The sequence below is a fragment of the Brachycentrus maculatus genome, unplaced genomic scaffold, assembly GCF_059751285.1.
Source record: "Brachycentrus maculatus isolate JH-2025_06_01 unplaced genomic scaffold, ASM5975128v1 h1tg000050l, whole genome shotgun sequence".
In the NCBI taxonomy this organism is placed as follows: domain Eukaryota; kingdom Metazoa; phylum Arthropoda; class Insecta; order Trichoptera; family Brachycentridae; genus Brachycentrus; species Brachycentrus maculatus.
The window spans coordinates 1546973-1573048 of NW_028280804.1; the positions used below are offsets into that span (position 1 = coordinate 1546973).

Below are 26076 nucleotides of genomic sequence, written 5' to 3' on the forward strand. Positions count from 1 at the left end.
CTTAGTGTCGTGTTACTTTATTAAGTAAGCAAATAGACTCCCTAGTCCTGCTCTAAGGTTGCTCTTATATTATTATTATTTTCTTATATATTTACTTACATTATAAGTTCTTTTAGAATCTTAATGAATGAGATTATTGGTTGCTTTATCCGGCTGACTATGACTGATTTTGATCGACCATTCTGAGTAATTTTGCTGCCCAAATAAACAAATTCTTGTTTGATAATTTTACTGGCCGGTACTTAGCATAAATTTGAAATTTGTCTCTGGTCTTTTTTTTCATTTTTCAGTTGGTATCAATTGCTTTTTGACTTCTCTGTCGAAAAATTCTGAAGGTGAGGTTATAAAATGTCAGAATTATTTTTCGTTTAAATAATCTGTAAACGTACTTAAGTATAGCATTTTACACAATTTCAGGAATAAGAAATATTAATTAGTCTCCTTCCGTATATTCTAGATTTCTGCAGTCCTTCTATATAAGTTTATGTTTATTATGTAATGACCAAAAAATGTATGGGAATTGTTAATATTACTGTAAATCTTAATGTTTATTTGTATTCCTTGCATAGTAGACACCCGATATTTGAATAAAAATATAGTATATCATCAGTTTTTAACAATCTTTATTTGGATTACAGACAATATTTCAATCAATTTATACCTGCTGTTTTTTGGTACTTTTCCATCATATTGTGGTTCATTATATGAATGGGTTCATCTTATAATTTATTAATAAATATATTAAACCGGATTGTGCTTGTGAAATGCTAAAACATACTAAAGTGGAATGTCCGGAAGTCAAAGACTGCTCGTATAATAATACCGAGTTAAAACAATTTCAAATGATTACAGATGCTGTCCACCAACCTTCTTTCTGGCCTTCGAGTGTTCCGGGGGGCTACTTTAGTCTCCCGTAATATTGGAGTAATGGCTCCAGCACTCCAGAAAGCCACAGACCCCATCCAGCAGTTGTTCATTGACAAAATTAGGGAGTATAAGAAAAAGAGTGTGTAAGTGAAATATTATTAATAATATTTTTGAGCAAGTTAATTTTTTTAAATAGTGAATAGACAACAATTACACACTAAAGAATGGTGTTTGTTAGGCCTCCGGACCGTTGGCGACGGGATTTGATAATTGTATAAATATATTTAAGACCTTATGATCTAAAACCTAGTGATATGCAAAATCACATACGAGTATAAAGCATGTAATATAGGCTGCTGGTTTCAGGAAACGATTTCTAATGTTACTTTTTATACTGATATCAATACTGACAAGGTGGATTGGATTATATGCCAATCTAAACAACTGTTGTACTCATATTTGGAATTATTTGAAAAGGCTCCATATTTGTTCCCATAAAGTTTAGTATTGTAATACCTATTTGTCCTTTTTTTTAATCATGAGAATTACGCTAAAACCAAAGTAAAAATTTATTAAGTCATGTAATTAGATAGTAATTGCTGTCTCGGAGTAGTAAAGTTTTTATACTTATTGTCAAATTCCTTCAGCCTATATCTTTTGTTGCTTTCCTAAATGTTTTATGCTTTTATTTGTAGTGGTGGCAAACTGGTGGAACCAACATCAGAGATTGAGCGTGAAATGAAAGCAGAGATGGAAAAGTTGGCCAAGATGTATGGCGCTGATGCTGGAACTGATATGACGAAGTTCCCCACATTGAACTATCCAGAAGCTAAGGTAGACCCCATCAACCAGGCTGAAACTAAGTAAAGCTGCAATTACCTACGTCATAATATTATATTCCGCTAGTTCTGATGTAGAAATATTAAGTTCATTGAAATGTAATGATTTTTCCAATACTTGAATGCTTTTTACTTCTACATCCTTAATAAATCATTTTGTATAAGTTAAAATGTCTTTTACTAATATATCATGTTTTAAAAACTATCAATAAAAAATTGTAGTAAATAACTATTTGATATTTAGAAAAAATAGTTTCCTCAAAAATTATAAAAAGGTTTTAATTGTAAATTCCTAAATATTATAATAAACCTTCTTTACTTCGGATCGTGCTTACTAATTATGCATATGTTCCAAACGTGTTATTCTAGAAAAATCTGCTCACTATAACGAATTATAATGACAGGATCTATCCTCACTGCCAGCTTTAGAAATATGTGCCTAATTACATCTATTTGATTTTTTTTGGCGCAGTTTGACAATTTAGCAAGGTGAAGTAGTTCTTTCTGGAATTATAAAATTTAATAGATTTAGAAATTTTATAAACATGGCTTGTTAGTCGGGTCACTCTAGTCTACCTGTGATAGATTTTTATGATCTTAGCTGAAAATACAATAAACTCATCAATAAGAAAAATGGTTTTTGATTTGGCTGATCTGATTTTCATTCCCAAAGACAGCAACAAAACTAACTTTCTTTATCTTTTAAAAAACGAAGTTATAGACTTTAAATATTTCCTTACTGATAGAATTTGTTGTAGAATAATTATTCTACTCACACTCACCATGTGTGTTATCCTGAATTTTATTTCTTGAATACAAAGTTTGATAAAAAAAACCGACTCCTTGTCTTCATTCAACATAATAAATTGGATCAATGTAGAAACTAGGTTACTGGGCTCCAGTTGCAAATTCGTATTTTTCCATAGTTTTCAACTAAAAAAATATTTGTATTTTACATAAAAATGATTGTCCTTTAATGTTTTTTATGCTTATAAAAAAAAAAAATTATAATAGTCCACTGAATGCAAAACCCACATGTAACGAAATACATTTAAAAAAAATGTAAAACTCGTTAAAAAAATAGGTTACTTATTTTTTTATTTGAATGATCGCTATTTATACTACCTACGTAAATCTAATCTTTGTTAAGTAGTAATCCACTTTGTTCTGAAGAGTTTATTTGAAATTATTTTTTTTGCTAAATAGTTACGATGTTTTAAATATTTTTCTACCATTACTCCCTAATTCACAATTTTTTGTTTGCCATCCCTGCCCCATGACGTTCATGGGGCAAACTTTTTTCTCCCACCTCTCACTGCAGCCAACGCCACAGAAAAAAGAGGATATGTTTTCTGTCAAAACTATTATTCACCGATCAGCTGTTTGACAGAACTTGTGCGGAGAGGTTCGCCGTGCATACACCCGTGATTTATTGTAATTTTTAATTGTTTCTTGTTTTTAATTTGTATGATTACATACATTATTTAAAAGAAGTGTTTTAAGTTATGGCCCAACCTTACGTAGGTTCAACGGAAAGATTTCCGTTTTCTTTCGATATGGACGTGGAAGAGGGCGACGGTGACAGCACTTCCAGTAGACAAAGCCGCTCTATTTCAAAACGTACAGGTAACTAATCCATTGCCATTGTATTTATCGTTTAAATTACACGTTACTCATACTTACGTTTTGGTGTTACTTCTTATAAAGAAAGTTTTTTTGTTGTTGCGGCACTGTATAAGGGTGGATCGATAATTTACGTGTCGGGGAGGACCATTCAGGGGTGAAGATTTTCTCGGCGACGAAAAACGCGACATAGCGTGCAGCTTACTTTCAACCAATGATTTAAGTGTCGGAAAATCACTTTTTACGTAAGCAAATATTGTTCTTCTTTATTTTTATAATGGATATGTAAAATGCAGTTTTTTTATTGTTGTCTGTTTAAAACTTGCACCGCCAATTTACATTATTCTGTTATGGAGATAGAAGGAAATATTCTTCATTAAACCCTTATCTGCACCCGATGGTGCATAGAGCACTGCATCATATAAATGCAGTATTATTCAGCCCTCCGCTTTAGGTACCAGTCCAGGGTAATATTGAATAAATATTAAAGGAAATATACCATACATACTTAAAAATCTGTTTAAAAATCCTGTACAGTATATATTTATTTGATCCTGTAAAGTACATATATATTTTTGTCCGGAATCACGGTATTGTATCACAATAACTTTATTACATTTGTGTAGATAATTAAATATTTTTTAATATGTTGTGAAACCTTTATTTCACATAATATGAAAGTATAGTTGTCTTTCTTAAAATTAACTGCCGTTTTAATAGCATTGAAAACAATGTACAATAAAAAAGTCATATGTTCACATTTTGTACTCTCTTGTATAAATCATATTTTCAGACATTCGTGGTAGGTACATATACATCGCCAGACGCTTAAAAAAGAGTAGATACATTTGTAAAATAAAATTATATATGTGTGTATATATATATATATATATATATATATATATACATATATATATATACATATATATCATTTATCATTGTATAAAATAATAACTATTCCATTTATTAATTGTTCAAATGAACGTATTCATAACTTTTCGTATTCTGTGCAAAATAAACACGAGTGATCGTTTATGTAGTAGTATTTTTTTCATGTATTCGTTCGGACCACGTTTCAACGCGTGGAACGTTCTAGACTAGAGATGATCTATTTTATCTATAATATAAATATACCTAAATAATGACATGCTATGACTTATGACACATTTTTATGTTAGTCGGAAAACACTCGAGAATTTTTTTAAATGAAATGTAATTAAGATCATTTCGTCGCCTGCCGAAAATAGTATCTACTAAGTATTATTAAATAAAACGCTTGTTTTTTTACCACTTGAGTTTTTTTTTGTGACGACTAGTTTCGGAAGCTAAGCTTCCATCCTCAGGTCTGAATGTAAACATTTGTTTTCTTTAATAATATCATTATGTCTTACCACAAAGTAAATGCCAAAACAATGAATAAAATATATACTAAGTATATAAGTACATAAATGACAAAGGTAACAATATTATTTCTAGAAGGAAAAACTACATTATTGTTAAAAAAAAATTAAATCCGCCTTAATATTGTGATATTTAATTATCGTAAATAAGTTCAGTCCGCTTCCGTCATGTAATGGTCAGTACGCTCGGCCACCGTTCTGGAGGTCCCGGGTTCGATTCTTAGGGGGGTCAAATAAATATAAGTGATTTTTTCACTCTATTATTTATTTAATATTACCCTGGACTGGTACCTGAAGCGGAGGGCTGATCACATTTCCTTCATGTTTTAACGATCAACATAGTAGGTACTGTGTTTAAATGATACAGTGCCCTATGCACCATTGGGGTGCGGATAAGGGTTTGAAGACATAAGAGATACCTAAACTGAGATCTAAATCGCTATTGGTGCCACCTTACACCACGGTTATTTCTGATTAAATGACATTTCATTTTTTCAATGCGGTGTCCCATGCACCATTAAATATAAGTTTAGTTTTTAGTCATTTACCTAATATCGTCTGTTAACACTTTAAACGTTATATGAGTTCGTGGTCATATTTTTAATTCACATAATAAATTCGCCACAAGGCACTCGTATAAATTAACAGTAGCCAAGAACACAAGATAGTATGAGTATACGTATGCAACCTCGAGTGCCCTAGCCACTGCTGTTATTCTCATTTTCCTTACTCATTTCCTTACCACATGATAATATATGTCCTTGATTGCAAATAACTGATCACCTTGCATTCATATAATTAGTGGTCTTGATAACACCACATCAATCTCATACGGTGCCCTGTACAAATCCGAATGCCAACCGATATCTTGATTTAAAAAAAAAACTTAAATTAAATTATCAACATTTAAAACTCGAAATTGTAACACGGGTCCAAAATATAGAAGGCATTTAGGAATGGCAACAACAAAAAACCCAAAAATATCTATAAAAAACAACCAAATAACCATCACGCCGCTTCTCCGCAGGGTGCTTCTAAGCAGAGGGAATAGAACGCCACACCAGTCTGTATTTGCAAACAATCTTCACCTCTTTCACATTCATGCATCTCCTCATACATGCCCGCCGATTATTCATATATCGCTCACTCCTTTCAACAACGTCAAATATCAAAAAACTTGATTTTTCAGGAGATCGTTTTCAATGTTTAAAAATATAATAAAATGTATTCAAAATAAATATCAAGCCACTTATTGAACTTTTTACTGTGCAACAGATCTTTTTAGTTAAAATCTGAATGTTTATTTCCATTTAAAAAATATTTAGTATATTTAAAAAAAAAAGAATTAAACAAAACCTTTTCTTCAAAATGCAAAAACAACACTTTCTGCCCTGTAGCGGGTAAATACTAAGATAAAAAGATGCCGCTGGGATATGGTGCATTTTCTGGGCACTCCGAAAACATGAACAACTGAAAATTGTCGATTTTTGATATATGACGTTGTTAAAGGAGTGAGTGATATGGGAGAATATGTAGTAGTCATACGGGAGAAAGTGACCAAGTGCATTTTTCACAAAAACGTGATCATTGACTATTTGATATCTTACTAGCTTAATATTGCTCTGAAAAAAATCCCAAAGCGGTTTTAAACTTGGAGGTACCTATAATATATTGACTTGTTAAAAATTAAAAACTGCATTGATGCTTAATTTTTTTGCCAAGCAAAAGTGACTTATATGGCCCTCCTAAACATTTTGCGTTTTGTTAGTTGGTCACTTTCTCCTGTACGACTACGATATGTTTCTTATCTCTGCGAATTAAAGGTAGTACTTATGTTACATTACAAACAAACGTCACATGTGTCAGTTTTTCACACCTTGAAGCTACAGAGAGCGGCTCACACTAATTTACTGTCAGTTACTCGTTACTTCATTCAGTCATAGATTTTTTTAAGTTATTGTGTGCTGAAAGGAGTTCGATATGCTGCATAGAAGATCTTCATCCGGTAAGTCAATGAATTTATCGGCATTTTCGTTAAATACGCAAAATGGCGAATTCTCGTAACGAGCTTGACGATCGATTTTTCACGAAATATATTCAAACACATCCTTGTCCTGTCAATCTACAGTCAGCTGTTGGGCTGTGTCCGGTGTATTGGTAGTAAAATTATATTTTTTCATTGAATATTGAACAATCAGGAATCGAAAAAGGTTGAACGAATAGAAATTAGTGAATCAATTGTCATAATTTTATCACCACAATAATCAGTTTAAAACTTCTAGAACGCCACACCAACGAGATACCAACAATAATAATCTGTAAATTAAAAACAAATGAAATACATTTAACAACATTTTGAGAGTGTCCAAATACTTAAATAATAATGGAATTATTTTTCATATTATTTTTTGACATCTCATGTCAGATGTCAAAAAACTATATAAAAAATAACTCCTATAATTGGAGATAATCCAGATATGTGAACAAGTATTTGGACACACTCAAAATGTTGTAAATAAATTATCTGGTCAAAATATAAACTAAATTAATAAAAATTAAAATGATATTTTCCGGCGTTTCTCATGTGTGTGATTATAATCCAGGATTCGGACCTCACATACTAATAAAAGAGTTTCTGCTCAATAAAAGCTTTTCATCTCACCAATAGATGTCTTTAGTGAAGTTCTAGTGATTCAAGAACACTGTTTCAAAATTGGTTCATATATATAGAACTTCCAAGAATTTGAGTAGTGTGGTTGTCAATAATGGGTAGAATTTATGAATGATCACTTTAACCAGCCTATGACGGTCGTCAGCCCCGTAAATACCCATATTTCCATATTTTTCTTCATCTTTGATGAGATGTCAAAAAAAAAGAGAAATGCATTTTATTGTATTGCACATCATGCTACGTTGTTTTTCACTGTTTAAATCACCGCAAATAAGTAGCTTTTAATATCCCTTCAGATAAAAGGAGTATAAATTCTACAAATTTATTTTGCTGCTCTATGAATCAGCATTTGTGGCTAGGGCTTTGTGTTACCATCGCGACCACACTTTTTTGTGTTACCATCGCGACCACACTTTTGTGTGTTTGCCCATCTTATTCCGCTTCTGATTATCACTTATATTTGATTTTTCACGCGATACTAAATATTTTTATTGTTCTGCAAGATAAAGTTGTTACTAGCGGCTCTTTATCGTTTTATAGCCCCCGACTTATCGAGATTTTCATGAATGGCCTAGTTTGTAATGTGATAATAAAGTCATTATCAGCTCTAATTGGTGGAATAAACAAACGGTTTGCCAAGAAGTATGCAATATATACCATATTTATTGAACCAATAATACAAGTTGGCGAACCAGTATAATTAAAGTCGTTGCATACAAAAATAAACAATCCAGGAACGTCTGTTGTATATAAAAAAAAAATCATTTATTGTAACTGCAGACAGTTGGTAGAATTCCATTTTGAATTGTTGGGTAATATGGTAAGTATATTCAAAATTAAACACGGTTACTGGATTGAATTCTACATTTATTTACATATATGTATATGATAATATGTGACGCGTTTCGTCTTATTAAGACATTATCAAAACCAATTAATTCCTCTCCTTTCCTTCTCCTTCCTGCATTTTTTTTATACCACACCCTTTTTTATCTCTTAATGTTTTTAATAGTTATTATAACATAAACGTGGAATTGTTTAATTGGCTTTATTTTTATTAATGTAAGTATTTTTGTTAATGTAATGTTATGTTTATTATTGTTAATGTAACTATTGTTTATTATATACTTTTTTAAATGTAAAGCTGTATAATTCCCGAAAAAAAAATTAAAAATACGATATTTTTTGATAATGTCTTAATAAGACGAAACGCGTCGCATATTATCATATATAAGTAAATAAAAGTAGAATTCAATCCAATAACCGTGTTTAATTTTGGATATATTACCCAAAAAAGAAATTTCAAACATTCTTTAACAAATTCATTTACATTTTATTGATGTCCCTATATAAAAGTTGCTTAGATTTGAATGTGGAAATCTGGGTACTTACGGCAGTAACAACTCGTCATTGGCTGGTTTAAATCATCACTTTAAACACTTTGTAACATTCACCATTCTTTTCATGATTAACGACCATTTTACTCAAATTTTGAAACCTGTATATTTTCTATACTTGGTGGTTTTCGAATTTAGTATTTGTTTAGATTGGCAGTGACATGAAATTAAAAGCTTTTAAATTTAAATTTGCAGTTGATTCGGGACACATTTTTGTTTCACATTTTATTATAATTTTCACTTCTTAGTTCTGCTCTGCTGAAAATTGCTCTGCAAGAGAAGTCTGTCAGGAAGCCTATATGCTTCTGTATCAGATCCGGGAATGCGGTTAGGAGCTTTCAATGTATGTTTATGGTATATATTCCAATTGTAATCTATAACATTTTCGAAAAAAATCAGTGACCCCATCTATTGTTGAAATTTAAAGTTTGGTAAGTTGAGCTGAAACCTTTATTTTATCTATGTGAGATTCTTTTCCAAATTATTTCACATAAGGGACCCGATCCTCCTTGACCTGGATGTTTTAAATATTCACGTTTAAAACTTAAAATCTATTTACTCAAAGGAACAAGAGCTGACGTTAGTACATATATATGTCAATGGTTAATTTATTTTTTCTTAATTTTAATTTACACATACACATTGCTAAATAGTATAAACGATACTATTTTGTCGTATTATTTTTCCATGAATATCTGTACTAGACGCCATGCGTGACACAAATCGTGTACTTCGTGCACAAACTTGGCGATAGCTTGTTACGCTTCGAGTCAACTGGGTCCTAATTCAGTGTCAAAAATATAAAAATAACAATATACAGGCGACCGGCCCGCTAACAAGAAAATCACGCGAATCTTGGCCCGTGCCAGGCCGTGTACCCTGCGCGGACAATTCGGCGACTCAGTCGACAATAGCTACACTGTCGGGATTGTTCGATCTCAATCCCACAATCAATAAACGTCGCAATAAACCGGAGAAAAACTCCTAATAATCGTATTTTCGTACGTGTCGAAGACTGTGATCTTACGTAAGTTTTTCCCGCGGGTTCAACAGGTAGACGCTGCCGCGGACAGGTTTTCCAGCGCTTCCGTGCTCGCTCGCGTTTATCCATTCCTCAGCTGTTTGAATTTACAATGAGTGATTTAGTAAATAACAATCTGTGCTGGAAATTCGTGACGTTCTTGGTGCCTGCTGTATCGTTCCAGATCGATAGCTCATACATTTTCCATTGTTCCCGCCAAATGCCTGACAGCCCGTTAAGTGTCTGAATCGATGAAAAATTTGCATGAAACGTGTGGGAGAATGGAAATTCTAAGAATATTGCGTTCCGAAAACAAATTCGCTGGAATGTTGCCAGGTTTATAAATAGATGTACATGTGGATTTATCTGTGTAGGTACCCATTAAGATGAAGATAAATTTTATGGACGGTGAATATTGTCAATTTAAATTATATTGATGGCTTTTCACACGTGCGGTAGTGCCTACGTGTGTTTGAATGTAGTAATTATAATACAAACACTTTTCTTTGACCTGTCATTTTGCTTTCGTTCCAAGGTCTTTGAATTACAAGATATTTTTTTGAGGTCAATCAACTTCAGTATGCGGTACATTTTTTATGATTTTTACTAAGAGCAGATTGAAATTATAGGTGCAAAGCGAAACAACTGTCGCTGAATTGAAAATGATTACAAAAATAATGTTTTTTTAAAGTTAGTTTTTGTTGACAAATCCAGATTAACTACTAAACTTATTTAGCCGATCTGGTAGTATTCGCGTACCAAACTGTCCAAAACGGAGAGGTAAAAATGTATTTTACTAATTTCCTTTTATTATGATACAAATCTCCCAAATTATAAACCCAATCGTAAAAAATGCAAAAAACTAATAAACGCGATTTGGAAGGAAAAATAGCTCTCTTCCAGAAATCGTCAACCATCTCGGCGCACAGTGTGGCCATACTCGTGTGAAATTTAAGATTTTTTATCGTTGCCAAATAATAAATGCTGAAAGTTGAGTAGGCTGTTCCAGACTAAAAATAGCGTAGGTAGGTAAATTTGAATAATTTATGTAAAGGAGTGGGTTCGTATACCGTGTAGTAGATAGCCGCAGATGTAAAGAAATGGGTCAAAATACCATGTGTACTTACTTATATGTAGCTACAATACAGCAATAGTTTTTTAGAGATGTCCAAACCTTTGTATACAAATACTGGATTGAACCCTCGAGGGATTGCTATCAAGATGTTGATAGATCTTCTAACCCGTGTCTGTACACAATGGTGCATAGGACACTACATCGTATTGACGCAGTGTTGCCTCGATTGTCAGTACGTGAAGGTAAGGTGATCAATCCCACGCTTCATTCCTGTATCAGCCATGAAGAACATTAAATAAATATTACAGTAAAAAATCACTAACATTTATTTTGACTCCCCCCTGAGAATGGAACCAAACCTAACCTAACCTTACATACGGAAGTTTGATAGATTAAAGAAAGCCTTATGGAAACTTTTCTTAATTTCTGTTTATATATCCATACAAAAAATAACAATGATAAAACACATTGGTTGTATATTAATGTATGCAGGTAGATTACCTTTAGATTTATTTATTTTCAAATCCGTTCTCGAACATTCGATGGGTAGGCACCAAAATATCACGAATACTTTCCACTCGAGTGCTTTTAAATTTCTCAATTCACGTTCAATGTTCCTTTTTCGAATAGCGTTTCGTGGCGCTGTTTAAGTCAGCTTAAACGTCAAAACTATTTAGTGTCTCCGTTTGGAGAGTCGTAAACCTCTCATTTTAGTGCCAAACAAGTAATAATAAATAAAGGGATTACCAGTATTTTACATCGCGTGAGTGCATCATGTCTCAGAGGGGGGTGGTGGACACGTCTGGCGGCAAGGGCCTTCACCTGTCTATCGACTCGTTTTACGATGAAACCGGTAAGTAACGCGATCCATTCATGTTCTCTTCACCGCCGAAACATTCCAAGAAATGACAATTTTCAAACGAAATATTATCTCGATGGCATTAACGTCATGTCAGGAGTGATTTGAGTGAGATGTGAATCACATACGGTGTTTGAAAATGATGCGGAATGCTACCCATTTTTATTTTAAGGTTTACTAGGTACCACTATTTCTTTAAATCTATTGTGACTCGTGTTTTGATGCAATTTCACATTATTTTTACAGTGAAAATGATGTGGAATGCATCGAAACACGTGTCACAATAGATTTTGAGAAATAGTGTATTTACTAAGTAAAACTTGAATAAATAATGGAAAGATTTTACTACAAAGTAGCTGTCGAATCAATTAATGAAATTCCATATTCTTCTTCATCTATATTGAATGTAAGATACTTAGTTTAAATCGTTAAGAAATGGAGCTAAAAAAGGTTTTTTTACGTGCAAAATATAATCCCCTCAGTTGCAAAGCAAACCCTGCTTACTCTGAATTCGTTACTTTTAAGTTTGTTTAATTTATATAGAGATATATATTTGAATACATGATTCGAGAAACTTCTTTTTGAAACGAAAGTTTATGTTTATTCATCTTGGCAAGTGATGCTGTTTACTAAACACGATAATTATCAAAATCTCTTTTCACATTAACACACTGGGCAGGATTTCAATGTCATGAATCTCTAGTGTTTACTGTTGTTATTCGGTATCAGACAATGCCCGATATATTTATAACCAAAACTTGTGATAAAATTGATTTATTTTCTTGTTGAGAACATCTGTCAATTTGTGACTTCTTTATTTCATCTATCGACACCCTTTTTTTTCTTCTTCTTGGCGTCATCATAACTTATCGTCAATGTAGACTGTTGGGGTCAGCTCTCCTCGTCCTCAGGTTGTAGGTCCTTCCATCATGGACAACGTCATCTAGGCCATGCCTTTGAATCATGTTATCTTACTGTATCATCCGTAAAAATGTTGTTTTTCGTCTAGATGCCTTGGAAGATCCATGGCGATTTTTTGGTTATCAATTGATCTATGGACACCTTATTCACCCAAAACGTTGTGAATTTTATATTTGTGACTTCTTAATTATATCTATCGACACCCTTCCCGGCTCCATCACAACTTATCGTCTTTGTAGACTGTTGGGGTCAGCTCTCCTCGTCCTCAGGTTGTAGGTCGTTGTCCATCATGTCATGTTGTCCTGATGTTGTAGGTTGTTGACGTTGTCCATCACGGACAAGTCACCTAGGCCATGCCTTCGAATCATGTTATCTTCCTGTAGCATCCATAAATTTTTTGGTCTTCCTCTCGATGTCTTTCGAGGAAGATCCATGGCAATTGCCTGGTTCACAATACGATCTATCGAAATTATTTGGGTAAACCCTATTAACCCAAAATGTTGTGAATTTTATATTTGTGTATTCGTAATATAATTAAATAAATTATAAAATCATCGTTTTATTTTTCTTAAAAATATCATATTTTTAGAATTTTTCCGCAACCCACTTACATTTTCCTCAGAACTAAATGCGGTGTACCTGCTTGCGATTTTATCTCAATATCAAAACATGTGCCAGAAATTGTCACCGGTCTCACCTGGGTAATGTTGACGAGCATATTTGGGATCGGTGCCTACGTAAACGTTGTCCAGCCAAGTGCTCAGACCCCCCATCCGCGCTCACCATGTTTGGCCCGTAAAAAAAACTCTATGCCAACTCCGAGCCCAGCATGTTCTCGGTTTCCAATTCATATCCGAATTGATATTGCTGACATGGCAATTTAAGTCATGATTCTCACATGTATTGATGTATTAACATTTTTTGCACTCGACTTATGATAAGAAAGATGTCGTTCGAGCCAATCACCTACATATAATCCAAGGAGACTGCTAGTGAGACCAAGGAAGGCCGTGGTGGCCAACTGGCCGATATTATTTTATACATAATAGTAATTTAATTTCTCTGAACGATATTTAAAAAATGCTTCTACGTATAAAACACTTTATTGAATTGAATGTTAGAGCTCGCTCTTAATAAACAAAAACATCATAAATACCCTTTTTACTTTTTTATTCCTCTTTTTTTCTCGACAGTGTCCAGTCATCGTATCCATTCAACCATTATTCATCGGCAAGTTGGGATTTTTCTTGACACAAAATCTATCATAATCCTAAAAAACGCTAAAAAAGCAACCCTAGTTCAAAATCCTAACCATGACATAGAAAGACAACACATCGCAGCACTTTACATAAAGAATACACCCTTTTGTTGCAGCACCTTTGATCAAACATAATCACAAATAAAACTTCCGTTCCATGAGTCCGATATATCCAATCGATCAAAAAAATGCGTTTTTAAGTTTTGTACTGACATTTCTTGGTAGAACTGCATTTTATAGAATAAAATAACAACTATGTAGTTTTTTCCATATGAATTTTATTTGACCAGCGACCGGGTTTTAGACTGGTGATTACTGGTGACTGGTGATGTCAGTTACGACGAAACCCGGTCGCTGGTCAAATAAAATTAATGTGGAAAGACCTACATAGTTGTTATTTTATTAAAAGATAGGAGACAGTTATTTTTTATTCAATTGGAAGACGAGAGGCTCCCGACGATTCGTTTTTTTAAGTGGCATTGCAACGCATGCCGGACGCTAGTTTTATTACATAAAAAGAATGCGGTTCCTTAAGGGTGAGGCCCCATTAGTGCGATGCGCTGCGTTTCGTCGTCGCAGCGTCCACCGCATAGGGTCGACGCGGTGTTAATTTGATTATTAATCATCTGATTGCAAAGTGATCAGGATCTGGAGCTCAAAAGCTCCAGATTCTCGGATTTAGAAATGGAATTAAGAAGGCGTAAAGGTTATAGGGTCGACGCAGCTCATAACACTAATGGGACCTCACCTTAATTTGGCTATGTTCGTTGTACCCACAAAGGTACGAGCATGCTGTCACCAACTCTCTCGCCCAACATGCTCGACGAGTGTGTTGGTCAACACCACACACTCGGCGAGCAGTGAGATTGCCCGATCGGGCGTGGATTAGTCCTTGCCCGTGGGATTTTCCACTGACCCGTTTTCCATCCCGGCAAGACGGAATGGTCCGTCATTCTGTAAATAGCTCCTTACCGGCACTGCCATTGGTACCGGTAGCGAGTACAAAGCAAACTAGTTGTCGCTTTAGATCAATTTGTATGTACCTACTCGTATTTCTGTTTACCGATTCCGATACGACATCGCTTCCTATTTCATGTACCTAGGTCAGTGGTCGGCAAACTTATTAGCCGGAAAGCCAAATATGCACATTACAACAATCAACAAACATCTTTAAGTCAAAATTTACAGGGCACTTTTTGGATCTCTTGGTATGACTTTTATTTCGATTATTAGCTTCCCTAATTTATACCAGTTTTTTAAACCTTTTTTTCACCAAGTTTTGCATTTTTTTTATTCCTTATACGTATCTTTTCGTTTTTCACTATCGTTATTTTAATTTTAAATAATTTATTATTATTTTCTATGTAATTCATCTTAATTTCTAATTTCTATGTTTTTTTTAGTTAGAGGCAGTAATGCCGTAAATAAATAAAATAAAAAATCAAAAAAAAAAAAAAAAAATATTGAGAGCGAAATCTGTTTTCAATTCTAGTACACCTTAATTATATGTTTAGACCTTAATTATTATAAATTACGGTTACACTTAATTATACATGATTTCACACTTGAGGCCCAGTATTCGTTAAGTCAGAACTGATTTTTTTCTAAATACAGCTAACAAACATTTTACGTAATTGTTTTTTTCTTAAAATACCGTTTTTTAATTGAAAAAATAACTTGTTCTTCGAAATAATTATATGGTTTTGAAAAGAAAAGAGAAACGTGACCTCTCCGATGGTCTCCGATGGAATGAGTTCTATGCTTGCGAATATCCCCTTAATAAGAATTTTATTAATTGATAAACAAATCTTTTGAATGTAAGGTATCCATAAGAACACCACTTATTGCGAATGATATCCTTGCATCTCCTTTGAGAGTTTGATCAAGTCAGGTTTGTATGTCGTTGTTTTTAGCATATTTCCTGGTTCTCGTCAATAAAGCAATTTCTCAGATTACTTTTAATAATGTTCACGCTTTAAAATGGTTGTTCGCATGAGTAAGTATAGTCGAAGAGCCTTCTCGCGGATATTTGTCCCGGAGCCGCACTTAAAAGGTCAAAGAGCCGCATGCGGCTCCCGAGCCACACTTTGCCGACCTGTGACCTAGGTCATTTTCAACAGGGGACGCCGCGTCTGACTAGTTACTATTCTACATGAATTACATTAACCTAAAACCATTTTGACACTCCTCAAATTTCAGGTGTTATAATAAAAATATTCCATATACTAATTCTTCGGTGCCACTTTTAGTTGAAATTACTTTGAAGTTTTTTTACTAACAGAAACTTATTTTTTGACATCTCATCAAAGATGAAGAAGAATATGGAAGTCTGGGCATTTACGGGGCTTACGGCTTACGGCTGGTTTAAGTGATCACTTTACACACGTGTAACATTCACCAATTCTACCCATTATTGACAACCACACTACTCAAATTCTTGGAAGTTCTATATATATGAACCAATTTAGAAACCTTGTTCATGAATCACTAGAACTTCACTAGAGACATCTATTGATGAGATGTAAAGAAGCTTTTTATTAAGCAGAAACTCTTATATCCCCGTAAATCTCCCGTAAATGCCCAGACTTCCATATTCTTCTTCATCTTTGATGAGATGTCAAAAAATAATATGAAAATAACTCCTGTAATTGGAGATAATCCAGATTTTGTGAACAAGTATTTGGACACACTCAAAATGTTGTAAACTAACAGAAACCTTTATGAAATGTATGTTAGATTCATCCCGAATTATTTTACATACTAGGAGACGCCAAAAAATATCCGACTTATATTATATTAATACATATATTAAGATATCGTTAAAAAATCTTGATATTATAACTTCTAAGTGGAGGAAAATCAAATGTTAATAAAAATTTTGACACTCAAACTAATATAATTTTTTGTTTTGTTGCTATCTGCACTACAATTGCTAACATTTTATACCTACAACTTTATATAAAATGTTTAATTTTTAAACATTTTACACGAAATATTTTCACTAACTTATTTGAATGTTGACAAATTGATGAAGCGTTAAAATAAATCAATTTACACACCGACATACGAATGGGGTGAATGTGTCTGGTCCATACGTGTATGACTATGTTTTTTTGGTAATTTTTATGAGATGATGTGACCAATGATCGACCAAGATATTATCTATTTGAGATTTGAATGCACCAACTGTTATACCTGTATAATTAGTAATAAAATATAACTCGATCTAACCAGTTTCATTTTAATTTTTATAAAAATAAATATTATCAAGAAAACCATAATATTTTATACCATAATTGGCTCACGAAGGTAAGGTGGTCAACTTTTATTTCCTTCTTTTAATTTTTTTTTACCTTGAATATTGTATAACCTACACTTCATAAACATATCCATATTTACATGTTTATACAAGTATGTGCGTGGAATTGCAATCAAACGTATAAATATGTGCGTAGCAATGTGGCACGAAATGAGTATATATTTTATTTTTAGACCCACCATTCGTAACTGTTAAATAAAATAAAAATATATTTGACCACATGCTATTATTAGTAACACTAGCTAGCAATTTATGCGTCATTCGCGGGAAAATATGTTTATAAAAAAAGACAAATCGCTCTCTCGTTTCAAGAACGTCATAAATAAAATAAAAAGTTGATTTTTCAGGAGAACGTTTTTAAAGTTTAAAAATATAATACAATCTATTAAAAATAAATATCAAGCCACTTAATGAACTTTTTACTGTGCAACAGATCTTTTAAGGTAAATCTGAAGGTTTTTTCTCCATTTGAAAAATATTTAGTATATTAAAAAAAAAATTTAACAATACCTTTTCTTCAAAATGCAAAAACAACACTTTCTGCCCTGTAGCGGGTAAATATTAAGTTAAAAATATGCCGCTTTTGCTGGGATATAGTACATTTTCTGGGCATTCCGAAAACATGGACAACTGAAAATTGACGATTTTTTATTTATGACGTTCTTGAAAGGAGTGAGTGAAATGAGAACTGGTGTTGAATATTAGTTCAATGTATTTTAAATAAAAAAATCCGCATAGGATTGGTAATACGATTTGCAAACAGTATTTTAGTATTATGTATCTCATTGAACGGTTGTTAGTGAGAGTGAAATATTTTTTGGGCAGGTTCAACCATTTCATAATTTAACGAAACAGGAGTACATTTACAAAGTATTTTCATTCTTAGTTAAATAAGTTAATTAGGTTTTTGTTCTCTTGTTTTAACTTACAATTATTGATATTTAGTTAAGCATAGTTAGTTCAGTTTGGTTAAGTATATCATTTTCATTGTTTTGTATAGAATTTATGAGTCGGATGTGGTTGGTAATAGAAGCAGAGGAAGACCGAGGAAAACTTGGCATGATCGAGTATTTCCAATACTTGGTCAAGTCAGGAGTAGGAATAATCGGCGTGTATGCATGAAAAGATGTATGAATGTGGAAGTGGCGAAGATTGTGTGCGAAGACATATTGGTGGGGGGGGGCTCTAATATCTCTGCCTACTCCTGCGGGAAGCGGCGTTATGGTTAGTTGATTAGTTTGTTATATAGGATTTCCATCGTAAAGTTGTCCAGAACGGATAATACGTTCTGATTAGTTTCTTATTGGAAATTAATTATTAAGGAATAAATTATTAAGTCATTTATCATTATACTATACAAAAATAAATATTAAGCCAACCAACCATTTTTGTTAAATAATCTCTTAAGACACTTTGAAGCGAGTACAACACGTATCACAAAAATCAATATTTGTCGTCAGTGAAAGGAGGAATGGTCTTATTATATGAATACCAGGAGGGTTGAAAATTCTATTTATATCCATCCCTACGCGCAAATCCCGGCGTAGGGCGGGCGTAACTACATATTGCCTCGTAGAGGTATGTGAATTCTGAATATTTTGTAATCGGGTTCACTATAAACAAACACCTGTTACCTGTGTCATTCATAAAACGGGCAATTTTATCTTCTCAGTAACGCCGTTTTATGATTGAACGGAGTTATATGGAATAGGGACAAAGAGTCGTCTGTTTTCCGGGAATTATTTCCCGGCTGTTTGCGTCTGCGTAATTCGCACCGCTGGCGCTCCACAATCTGCGACCCGCCTCACCTTTGGACGCATTAATCAATCCGCTTTGATATTTTCATGTGTCGAAGCGGTCTCACGCCGTTACTGCGATATCCGTGTCAGATCATCTGGCGCGGGTAGGAACAGCTCTTGGAGCGATGCCTCGCGCTTTGGTAACCGCAGTTCCACGGTTGCTCGGTTACTCAGTTTACCGACGCATGCGTCTCGGTACAGGCGCCCAATGAGATCATGTGTGCATCGTTAAGTCTCAAATCCGCGTGGCGTCATAAATAAATTAATTAAAAAAACCTTTTTGACACATATAGAGTCTGTTAAATACGCAAAAATATCTCTGCACGAGTGTAAATGACAACATTCTTACTGCGTATATATTCGCGCCTTTGTTTTTTGTGACTCAGCTGATTGTATTGACATCTTCGGTTCTGTTTATTTACGTGTTGGACTCGTGTCATTTTTATTACGATTCGCGTTTTATTTTCGTATCAACTTCGCGCGGTATTTTTATCTGCCTTTGTTGCAAAACTAGGTGTTTGAACTTGTTGTTAGCGCTCCACCAGTGTGCAATGAACGGCGTTTGATTAAATTTATGCGATAAAGTGTAGTTTATTTCACTGCTGCTTTGAAAGAAAGAAAAGTTTAGTGTTTATTATGTATTTTCCCGAAGGTGAAGAACAAATGGAGAGCTCCCGCAGGAAATCATCTTTAGTGAAGTACAGTTTCGATAAAGACGATTTTAGTGACAGACTTTCAGAATCGAAGTTACTGCGACTGAAGCAAAGTAATATTTTTATCTTTGATCTATTTTACCATATATTTTTTTAATATTTTAATACTAGACTTCAACCTTGCTATATGATCCTCTAGCTTTCCTGTTATCAATGTTTACAAAATGAAAATATTTAAGAATATACCGATAAGAATGTCTATTGTATTAGGGGCTATCAGTGCAATAGTGGCCTGCAATACTAATGGGCTGCCTCGGGCCTGAACCCAACTTCTAACACTTTCAGGGGACTTGTTCGACTTTCAAGTTATTCAACTTTCGATAAATTTCTCCATATAAAATAATATAAAGTACGTGTATTGAATGTGTTCCTGATCCCTTAAATTATTTATACAATGGATAATATAAACATATTTATACACTGTATAAATATACCATTTTTTTGTTAGCAAATTCAGCATTTGCCAACAAAAAAAATACTAAACTAGAATATTCTATGTAAATATAATAATAATAATAAAAACCCTTATCCGCACCCCAATGGTGCATAGGGCACTGCGTCATATAAACGCAGTGTTATCTTGATCGTTTACACATGAAGGAAAGGTGATCAGCCCTCCGCTTCAGGTACCAGTCCATGGTAATATTGAATAAATATTACAATGAAAAAATCACTTATATTTATTTTACCTCCCTTGGGAATCGAACCCGGTACCTCCGGAACGGTAGCCGAGCGTGCTGACCATTACACTACGGAGGCGGACAAAATAATATAGCAAATAAATGTAAATATAGCAAATTTAAAACAGCATATAGTATGCACAAGAACTTTTCTACTGCCGTTATTTAAAAAAAAACACAATTAATTGTGCTCTAAAATCTTAAGAAGATATTACTATCTTTATATGTACTATCTAATGAATGTGTTGGAAATAATAGGTGCATAAATTAGTGTCACTACATTTCTACAGTATTCGTACTTATTTTATTTGGCATTAATCATCGTTTGCAAAGGCAGATTGGTGTGGCGTTCTATTCCCTCTGCCCACCCCACTCATTTTAAATTTTTATTTATTTATTTTTTATTTATTTCTTTAATTAGCTTATATTACACTAATATAAACTATTATTTACACTTAATTTACATCATGTATATTTTGTTTTCTTACAGTAAACTAAACATTTATTTTTAAATTCTTTCAGACTCTTTTCATTCTTCACACATTCAGGCATCTCATCACACATTTTCAAACCCCTATACATTAAACAATGTAGTGACAATTTTTTTTCAACAATTCAGTCTTATTTTATCCTTATTTCTAGTAATATGTTCATGAATTTTTTTTAACATTTTTTTATCCTTAAAATATTTGTGTAATTTATTGTTTAAAAATTTATATATACGAATCAGCATATTTAATTTTAGTCTCTTTTTTTATAGATAACCAGATTTTTAATGATGAACTTAATAGATAAAACCGCTCACAGAGATGTGTCTACCGGTCTCGGAATGCACCCGTCTCTTTTTCAGGACACTGAAATGAAAATGTACTTACAAGTTTTTCTTTTCCAGGGAGCGAGAGCCCCACGTCCCCCTTCCCGCCCTCGGCGGGGGCGGAGGGCCGGGACCTGCCCAACGAGCTGTCCGCCCCCTACGAGGTGCCCCAGTTCCCCATAGAGCAGATCGAGAAGAAACTCGCCATACAGCGCCAGCTCAATGTCAAGTAAGTTCATTATATCTACACATTCATACATTCAGTGAATTTCTTCAAATCTTTGCCGTTCGGCGACAAGTCTATATGAAGGAAAAAACAGAATTCGAGAATCCACAATTATTTAAAATCATAATTTTTCCTAGCAAATTACTAAATTCGCTCTTCAGAAAACGTCATTTTAGCCAGTCGGCAATGTACTGCAGGAACTTTGTATTGATATTTGCAATCATATACAAAAACGCGTTGCGTACGTCTTTACAGCTTGAAGCAAATCCGTATTATTTGGGTTCTATTTAATTTGTATTTAATACTCTCCTTATCATTCATCGTTCACTTCGTGTAAGGCCCCTTAAAAACACTACTTCGTGACTACCGGTTTTGAAAAATACCATTCCATCATCAGGTCAAATGTAGACCTTAAATACAAAATGATACCGTATTATACAAAATGAACGATGAATGGCAAAGAGAGTGTTATATCACAATTTTTTTTAAACCCTTATCCGCACCCCAATGGTGCATAGGGCACTGTTTCATATTAACGCAGTGTTATCTTAATCGTTTACACATGAAGGAAAGGTGATCAGCCCTCCGCTTCAGGTACCAGTCCATGGTAATATTGAATAAATATTACAGTGAAAAAATCACTTATACTTATTTTACCTCCCTTGGGAATCGAACCCGGGACCTCCAGAACGGTAGCCGAGCGTGCTGACCATTACACTACGGAGGCGGACGAAATATATCACAACACCACAAGTTAATAATACTTTTAAAATACAAAATATAACTTTCATTTATTTAAATACTGATCAATATTGGACACAAATATCGAAGTATGGCATTTTGTAGATTTCCATATCGGATTTGAACAAAAGTTGGCCACAACATTTACTAGGCATATGACATTTATATAATCAATCTTAAGAACTTCTCATAAACCAGAATATCCACTTTGAGTTAGTAATAATTACTACACGTTAGATTATAATATTTTCTTAGGAATTACACACATTTATAACATTAAACGAAGAAAATTAATGTTTCACGCTGTTATACCAAGTAATAATAATATTTTCTAGAAGGTACCTACGTGATGGAATAATCGTAGGATGTTTATGTACTACCAATATTGAACACGTACTTTTATTATACTTTGTCACGAACGCGAACAGCGTGTATCAAGTAATTATTATGTAAACCACGTACATAAAGACAACTAATGTTTTCTTTGCTGCTTCATTTATGTATTTACTAATATTTAAGGGGCTATTTGCTTTCAATTTTAAAACGTCTCATCCACTTTCCGAGTATGTAATGATAACGATTATTATATAAAAAAACTAACAATTTGTGGTACACGCTATTCCGAGTTTAAGGAATACAATTAGTATATCAATTAGACACAATTATAGTTCTGCAAACCAGATCCAACCAACATAACTATTATTTTGAGATAATTCAGTGTTAAATTTAAATATCTTAATACAATATGTCGCTCACTCCTTTCAAGAACGTCATAAATCAAAAAACTTGATTTTTCAGGAGAACGTTTTTAAAGTTTAAAAATATAATACAATGTATTAAAAATAAATATCAAGCCACTCATTGAACTTTTTTCTGAGCAACATATATTTTTAGGTAAAACCTGAAGGTTTTTTCTGCGTTTGAAAAATATTTTGTGTATTTAAAAAAATAATTAAACAATACCTTTTCTTCAAAATGCTAAAACAACACTTTCTGCCCTGTAGCGGGTAAATATTAAGTTAAAAATATGCCACTTTTGCTGGGATATAGAACATTTTCTGGGCATTCTGAAAACATGCACAACTGGAAATTGACGATTTTTGATTTATGACGTTCTTGAAAGGAGTGAGCGATGTGTATTTTCCAAATGTATCATTATCATCACTCGTACATGCTTTACTATATATTAAGTATTGATTTTTTATTGATTTTTGTTGTTGTTTTAGATTACTTTTAATTAAAACCCTGTAATTGGAATTTAATTTTTTAATTTTATATATTTTTTTAATTTTTTGAAAATATTCTGTTGGTTTTTCAATAAATCAATAAATAGATTTGCTATTAACTTTGTGGAATAACTTGATCAAGTTATAAAAATTAAAATATTTCAATAAAAACACTTTTTGGGTTTATTAATGTAAACACGTCAGTTACGAAAACTACAGGTGTTGTCATCAACAGGTAAAAGTTAGACCAGTTATAAGCGCAAAAATTATTAAGAATCACATCCATTTCTTGATGTTTCGTGACCTAAAACTACTTATACTAATAAGAACTCACAAACCAAATCATAGAAATAAAATAATATACCTAAGTAACTTCATTGCTAACATAGAAAATTTGTTTAAAATCGGGCCTTTAGCGAGATAGCGAGTGTTTTTGCCTAGAGTTTTCACTCATGAATTACATGAAATTATAGTAACTTTAAACATAAAGAGTAAATCTACTCACAAGTAGGTAAAGACTTTAAAACGTTTAAAGTTGAAGCCTAAATAGGGGTCATGATAAGCGGTGTTGCATAAACCGTAGCTAGATTTCAGTCACTTGGATGTTAGGTTATTTAAAAAAAATATCTTCACCTTTATATTTTTTACATAAATTTTAGTCAAATTAGTAAATAACCACTCGAGATGTTTATGTCTACCGGTTTCGAGACGTACCCGTCTCTTCGTCAGGACACTCACAACAACAGCATGCAAACAATACTACCCGTCACCACCGTAGCAATATTCACACACTTACAACTACACAAAATGTTTATCACATGCTATTTCGGGCGTCCCGAGGACCAACATGCATTCGGGGTTGCAGAACAAACATGGATTAACAAACTATTTGCGGGCGGATTCGCGCTCATAATAGAGATTAACATCTCTGACTATCTGCGGGCGCATTCGCGTTCATAATAGAGATAAACATCTCTGAAAAGAAGAGATAACATTTAACCATACTGTATACATCGATATGAGATCAAAAGATGCAGCAATAGTCATGCGTAAAAATAACCTAAAACACGCAATTTACGATGAGTCTAGTGAAAAGGTAAAATTACCCTTCCCGCCGAACACCACCAGCCGAGTGAAATGGTAAAATTACCCTTTCCGCAGATATTAAGAGCCGAGGTTTGACATGCACTAACTAAATATCTTCAATTTTCGTAATTTTCTGGTTGGATTCAGCTTACAAAACTTCGTGAAGTTAGGATGTAAGGCTGTGGTAGGTACTAAACTTACAGGTAGGTACATAACTTGGTCAAGCTAGGATATAAGACTGTAGGTTGGTACTATAATAATGAATTGATCATTATTTTATTACCCCCTCGTGTGTTCACTGTAGCCATTGCATGACTGAATTCCCTCGAGTGACCATCCTGGTCCTATAAGTATCAAGCCTGCTCAGGAATCGGCCCTTTGCGTCACAGTTATCTTCGTCGGCAAGAAGTCGGACATACCTCTCGCAGCCGCTTCAGGTGTTTCGTTCGCTTCGGAGGCCATTTTTTTTCGCCGACTGTTTCTTTGGAATATGTTTTATTTCGGGAAAGCAATTTCACGTGTCCCGCTTCGTTAGAAAAATTACGAATAAATTACCAAAAGTCGTCGCTTTCGGGAGTTTTGATAATATTAAAGACGAGATATTTTACGATTACGAATCACGTATAAAATATTTGCAAATTATGTAAAATTATATTTATACTTGATCTTAATATACTCCCATGTATTGCGATTACTTAAGTATACAAAGTTAATGAATTAACATGTCTGAAGTCTACGTAATCGGCGGTCATGTATGACTAGATGTGAAGGAAGCTAGGATTGTATGTCAGGACAGAAGAGTGTGGTGTTCCATCCTCTCTGCCAACTTCTGCAGAGAAACGCCGGATGGTAGTAGTAGTAGTGGTAGCAGTAACATGAAAACTGAATATAAAAATCATTGCGTCTATCGAAAATTTACTACATTTTTACTGTAACATTTTACATGTTTACATATTTGGCCAGCATTCATTGGTCAGTATTTATGTATGTATATTTGTATTCAGATATCGATGTATAAACGTTTAGTATTTTATATTAAACCGTCGAAATTTAGAATTTACATTAAAATATGTCGTAAACTACTAAACCTTAAATAATTTAGTATACTGGCCGTTTGCGACTTTCTGACTAAAAAATTACTTAAAATAATGGAATACACATTTTTGAGTTGCACCGTGTAATACTCCTACTGACGTTGCGGCCATCCCTTACAGTAACCTTCTTCAGGGCACTGTGCTACTGAAATTATGTGAAATTTGATTCATATTCAAATGTCGTATGTCAAAGTCTCAAAAGTAATTTCTTATTATTTTTAAATAATTTCAAATATTATAATTAAACTGCAAACCTGATTGCCCCGACACGAGATATAAACGTGATAATTCAGGATTAAAATACTTGCGATCTTGATATGTAGAAATATTAAAAAATAAATTGTAAATAATCCTATGATCTATCGTTCTTTTATTTTTTTACGGCATTTTTTATAAAATGTTCATTTGCATTAATATTTTTGTCTGACTTAGAACAGGGATAACCCT

General features: G+C 33.4%; 2 protein-coding genes and 1 long non-coding RNA gene across 13 annotated transcripts in view; 2 read left to right on the plus strand and 1 right to left on the minus strand.

Moving 5' to 3' along the window:
• The first annotated feature begins 309 nt into the window (after positions 1 to 309).
• On the plus strand, positions 310 to 1877 carry ATPsynCF6 (ATP synthase, coupling factor 6). Of its 3 annotated transcripts, none has more exons than XM_088277854.1 (3): positions 310 to 511; positions 853 to 1010; positions 1563 to 1877. In XM_088277854.1, the coding sequence occupies exons 2-3, from the start codon at positions 853 to 855 to the stop codon at positions 1732 to 1734; spliced, it is 330 nt and encodes a 109-aa protein (XP_088133980.1). In that variant the 5' UTR covers positions 310 to 511; the 3' UTR covers positions 1735 to 1877. The 3 variants fall into 3 exon arrangements, with proteins under 3 accessions (XP_088133980.1, XP_088133981.1, XP_088133979.1); XM_088277855.1 differs by having other exon boundaries at positions 310 to 350; XM_088277853.1 differs by having other exon boundaries at positions 310 to 335.
• LOC148312067 (uncharacterized) lies at positions 852 to 3546 on the minus strand. Its single transcript, XR_015839286.1, has 3 exons — positions 3390 to 3546; positions 2489 to 2639; positions 852 to 2210 (listed from the first exon to the last, which is right to left on the minus strand). It is a non-coding gene; the product is annotated as an uncharacterized LOC148312067 (long non-coding RNA).
• Positions 3084 to 26076, plus strand: part of AMPdeam (AMP deaminase) — a 41995-nt gene continuing 19002 nt past the window's right edge. For 3 of the 9 annotated variants that reach the window (XM_088277843.1, XM_088277844.1, XM_088277846.1), the window contains exons 1-2: positions 19576 to 19815; positions 21335 to 21485. In XM_088277843.1, the coding sequence (XP_088133969.1) occupies positions 19686 to 19815; positions 21335 to 21485 (281 nt within the window). In that variant the 5' untranslated portion in view covers positions 19576 to 19685. Of the gene's footprint in view, positions 3575 to 9659; positions 9825 to 11523; positions 11747 to 19575; positions 19816 to 21334; positions 21486 to 26076 lie in introns of those variants that run through there. The other 6 variants (XM_088277845.1, XM_088277849.1, XM_088277848.1 and 3 more) reach the window with 5 other exon arrangements.

Excerpts from the sequence above, each read along its gene's own strand:
- ATPsynCF6 (XM_088277854.1), top strand. The coding sequence starts at position 853 with ATGCTGTCCACCAACCTTCTTTCTGGCCTTCGAGTGTTCCGGGGGGCT. Across the intron at positions 1,011-1,562 it reads GAGTATAAGAAAAAGAGTGT|TGGTGGCAAACTGGTGGAAC; the intron begins GTAAGTGAAATA and ends TTTTATTTGTAG.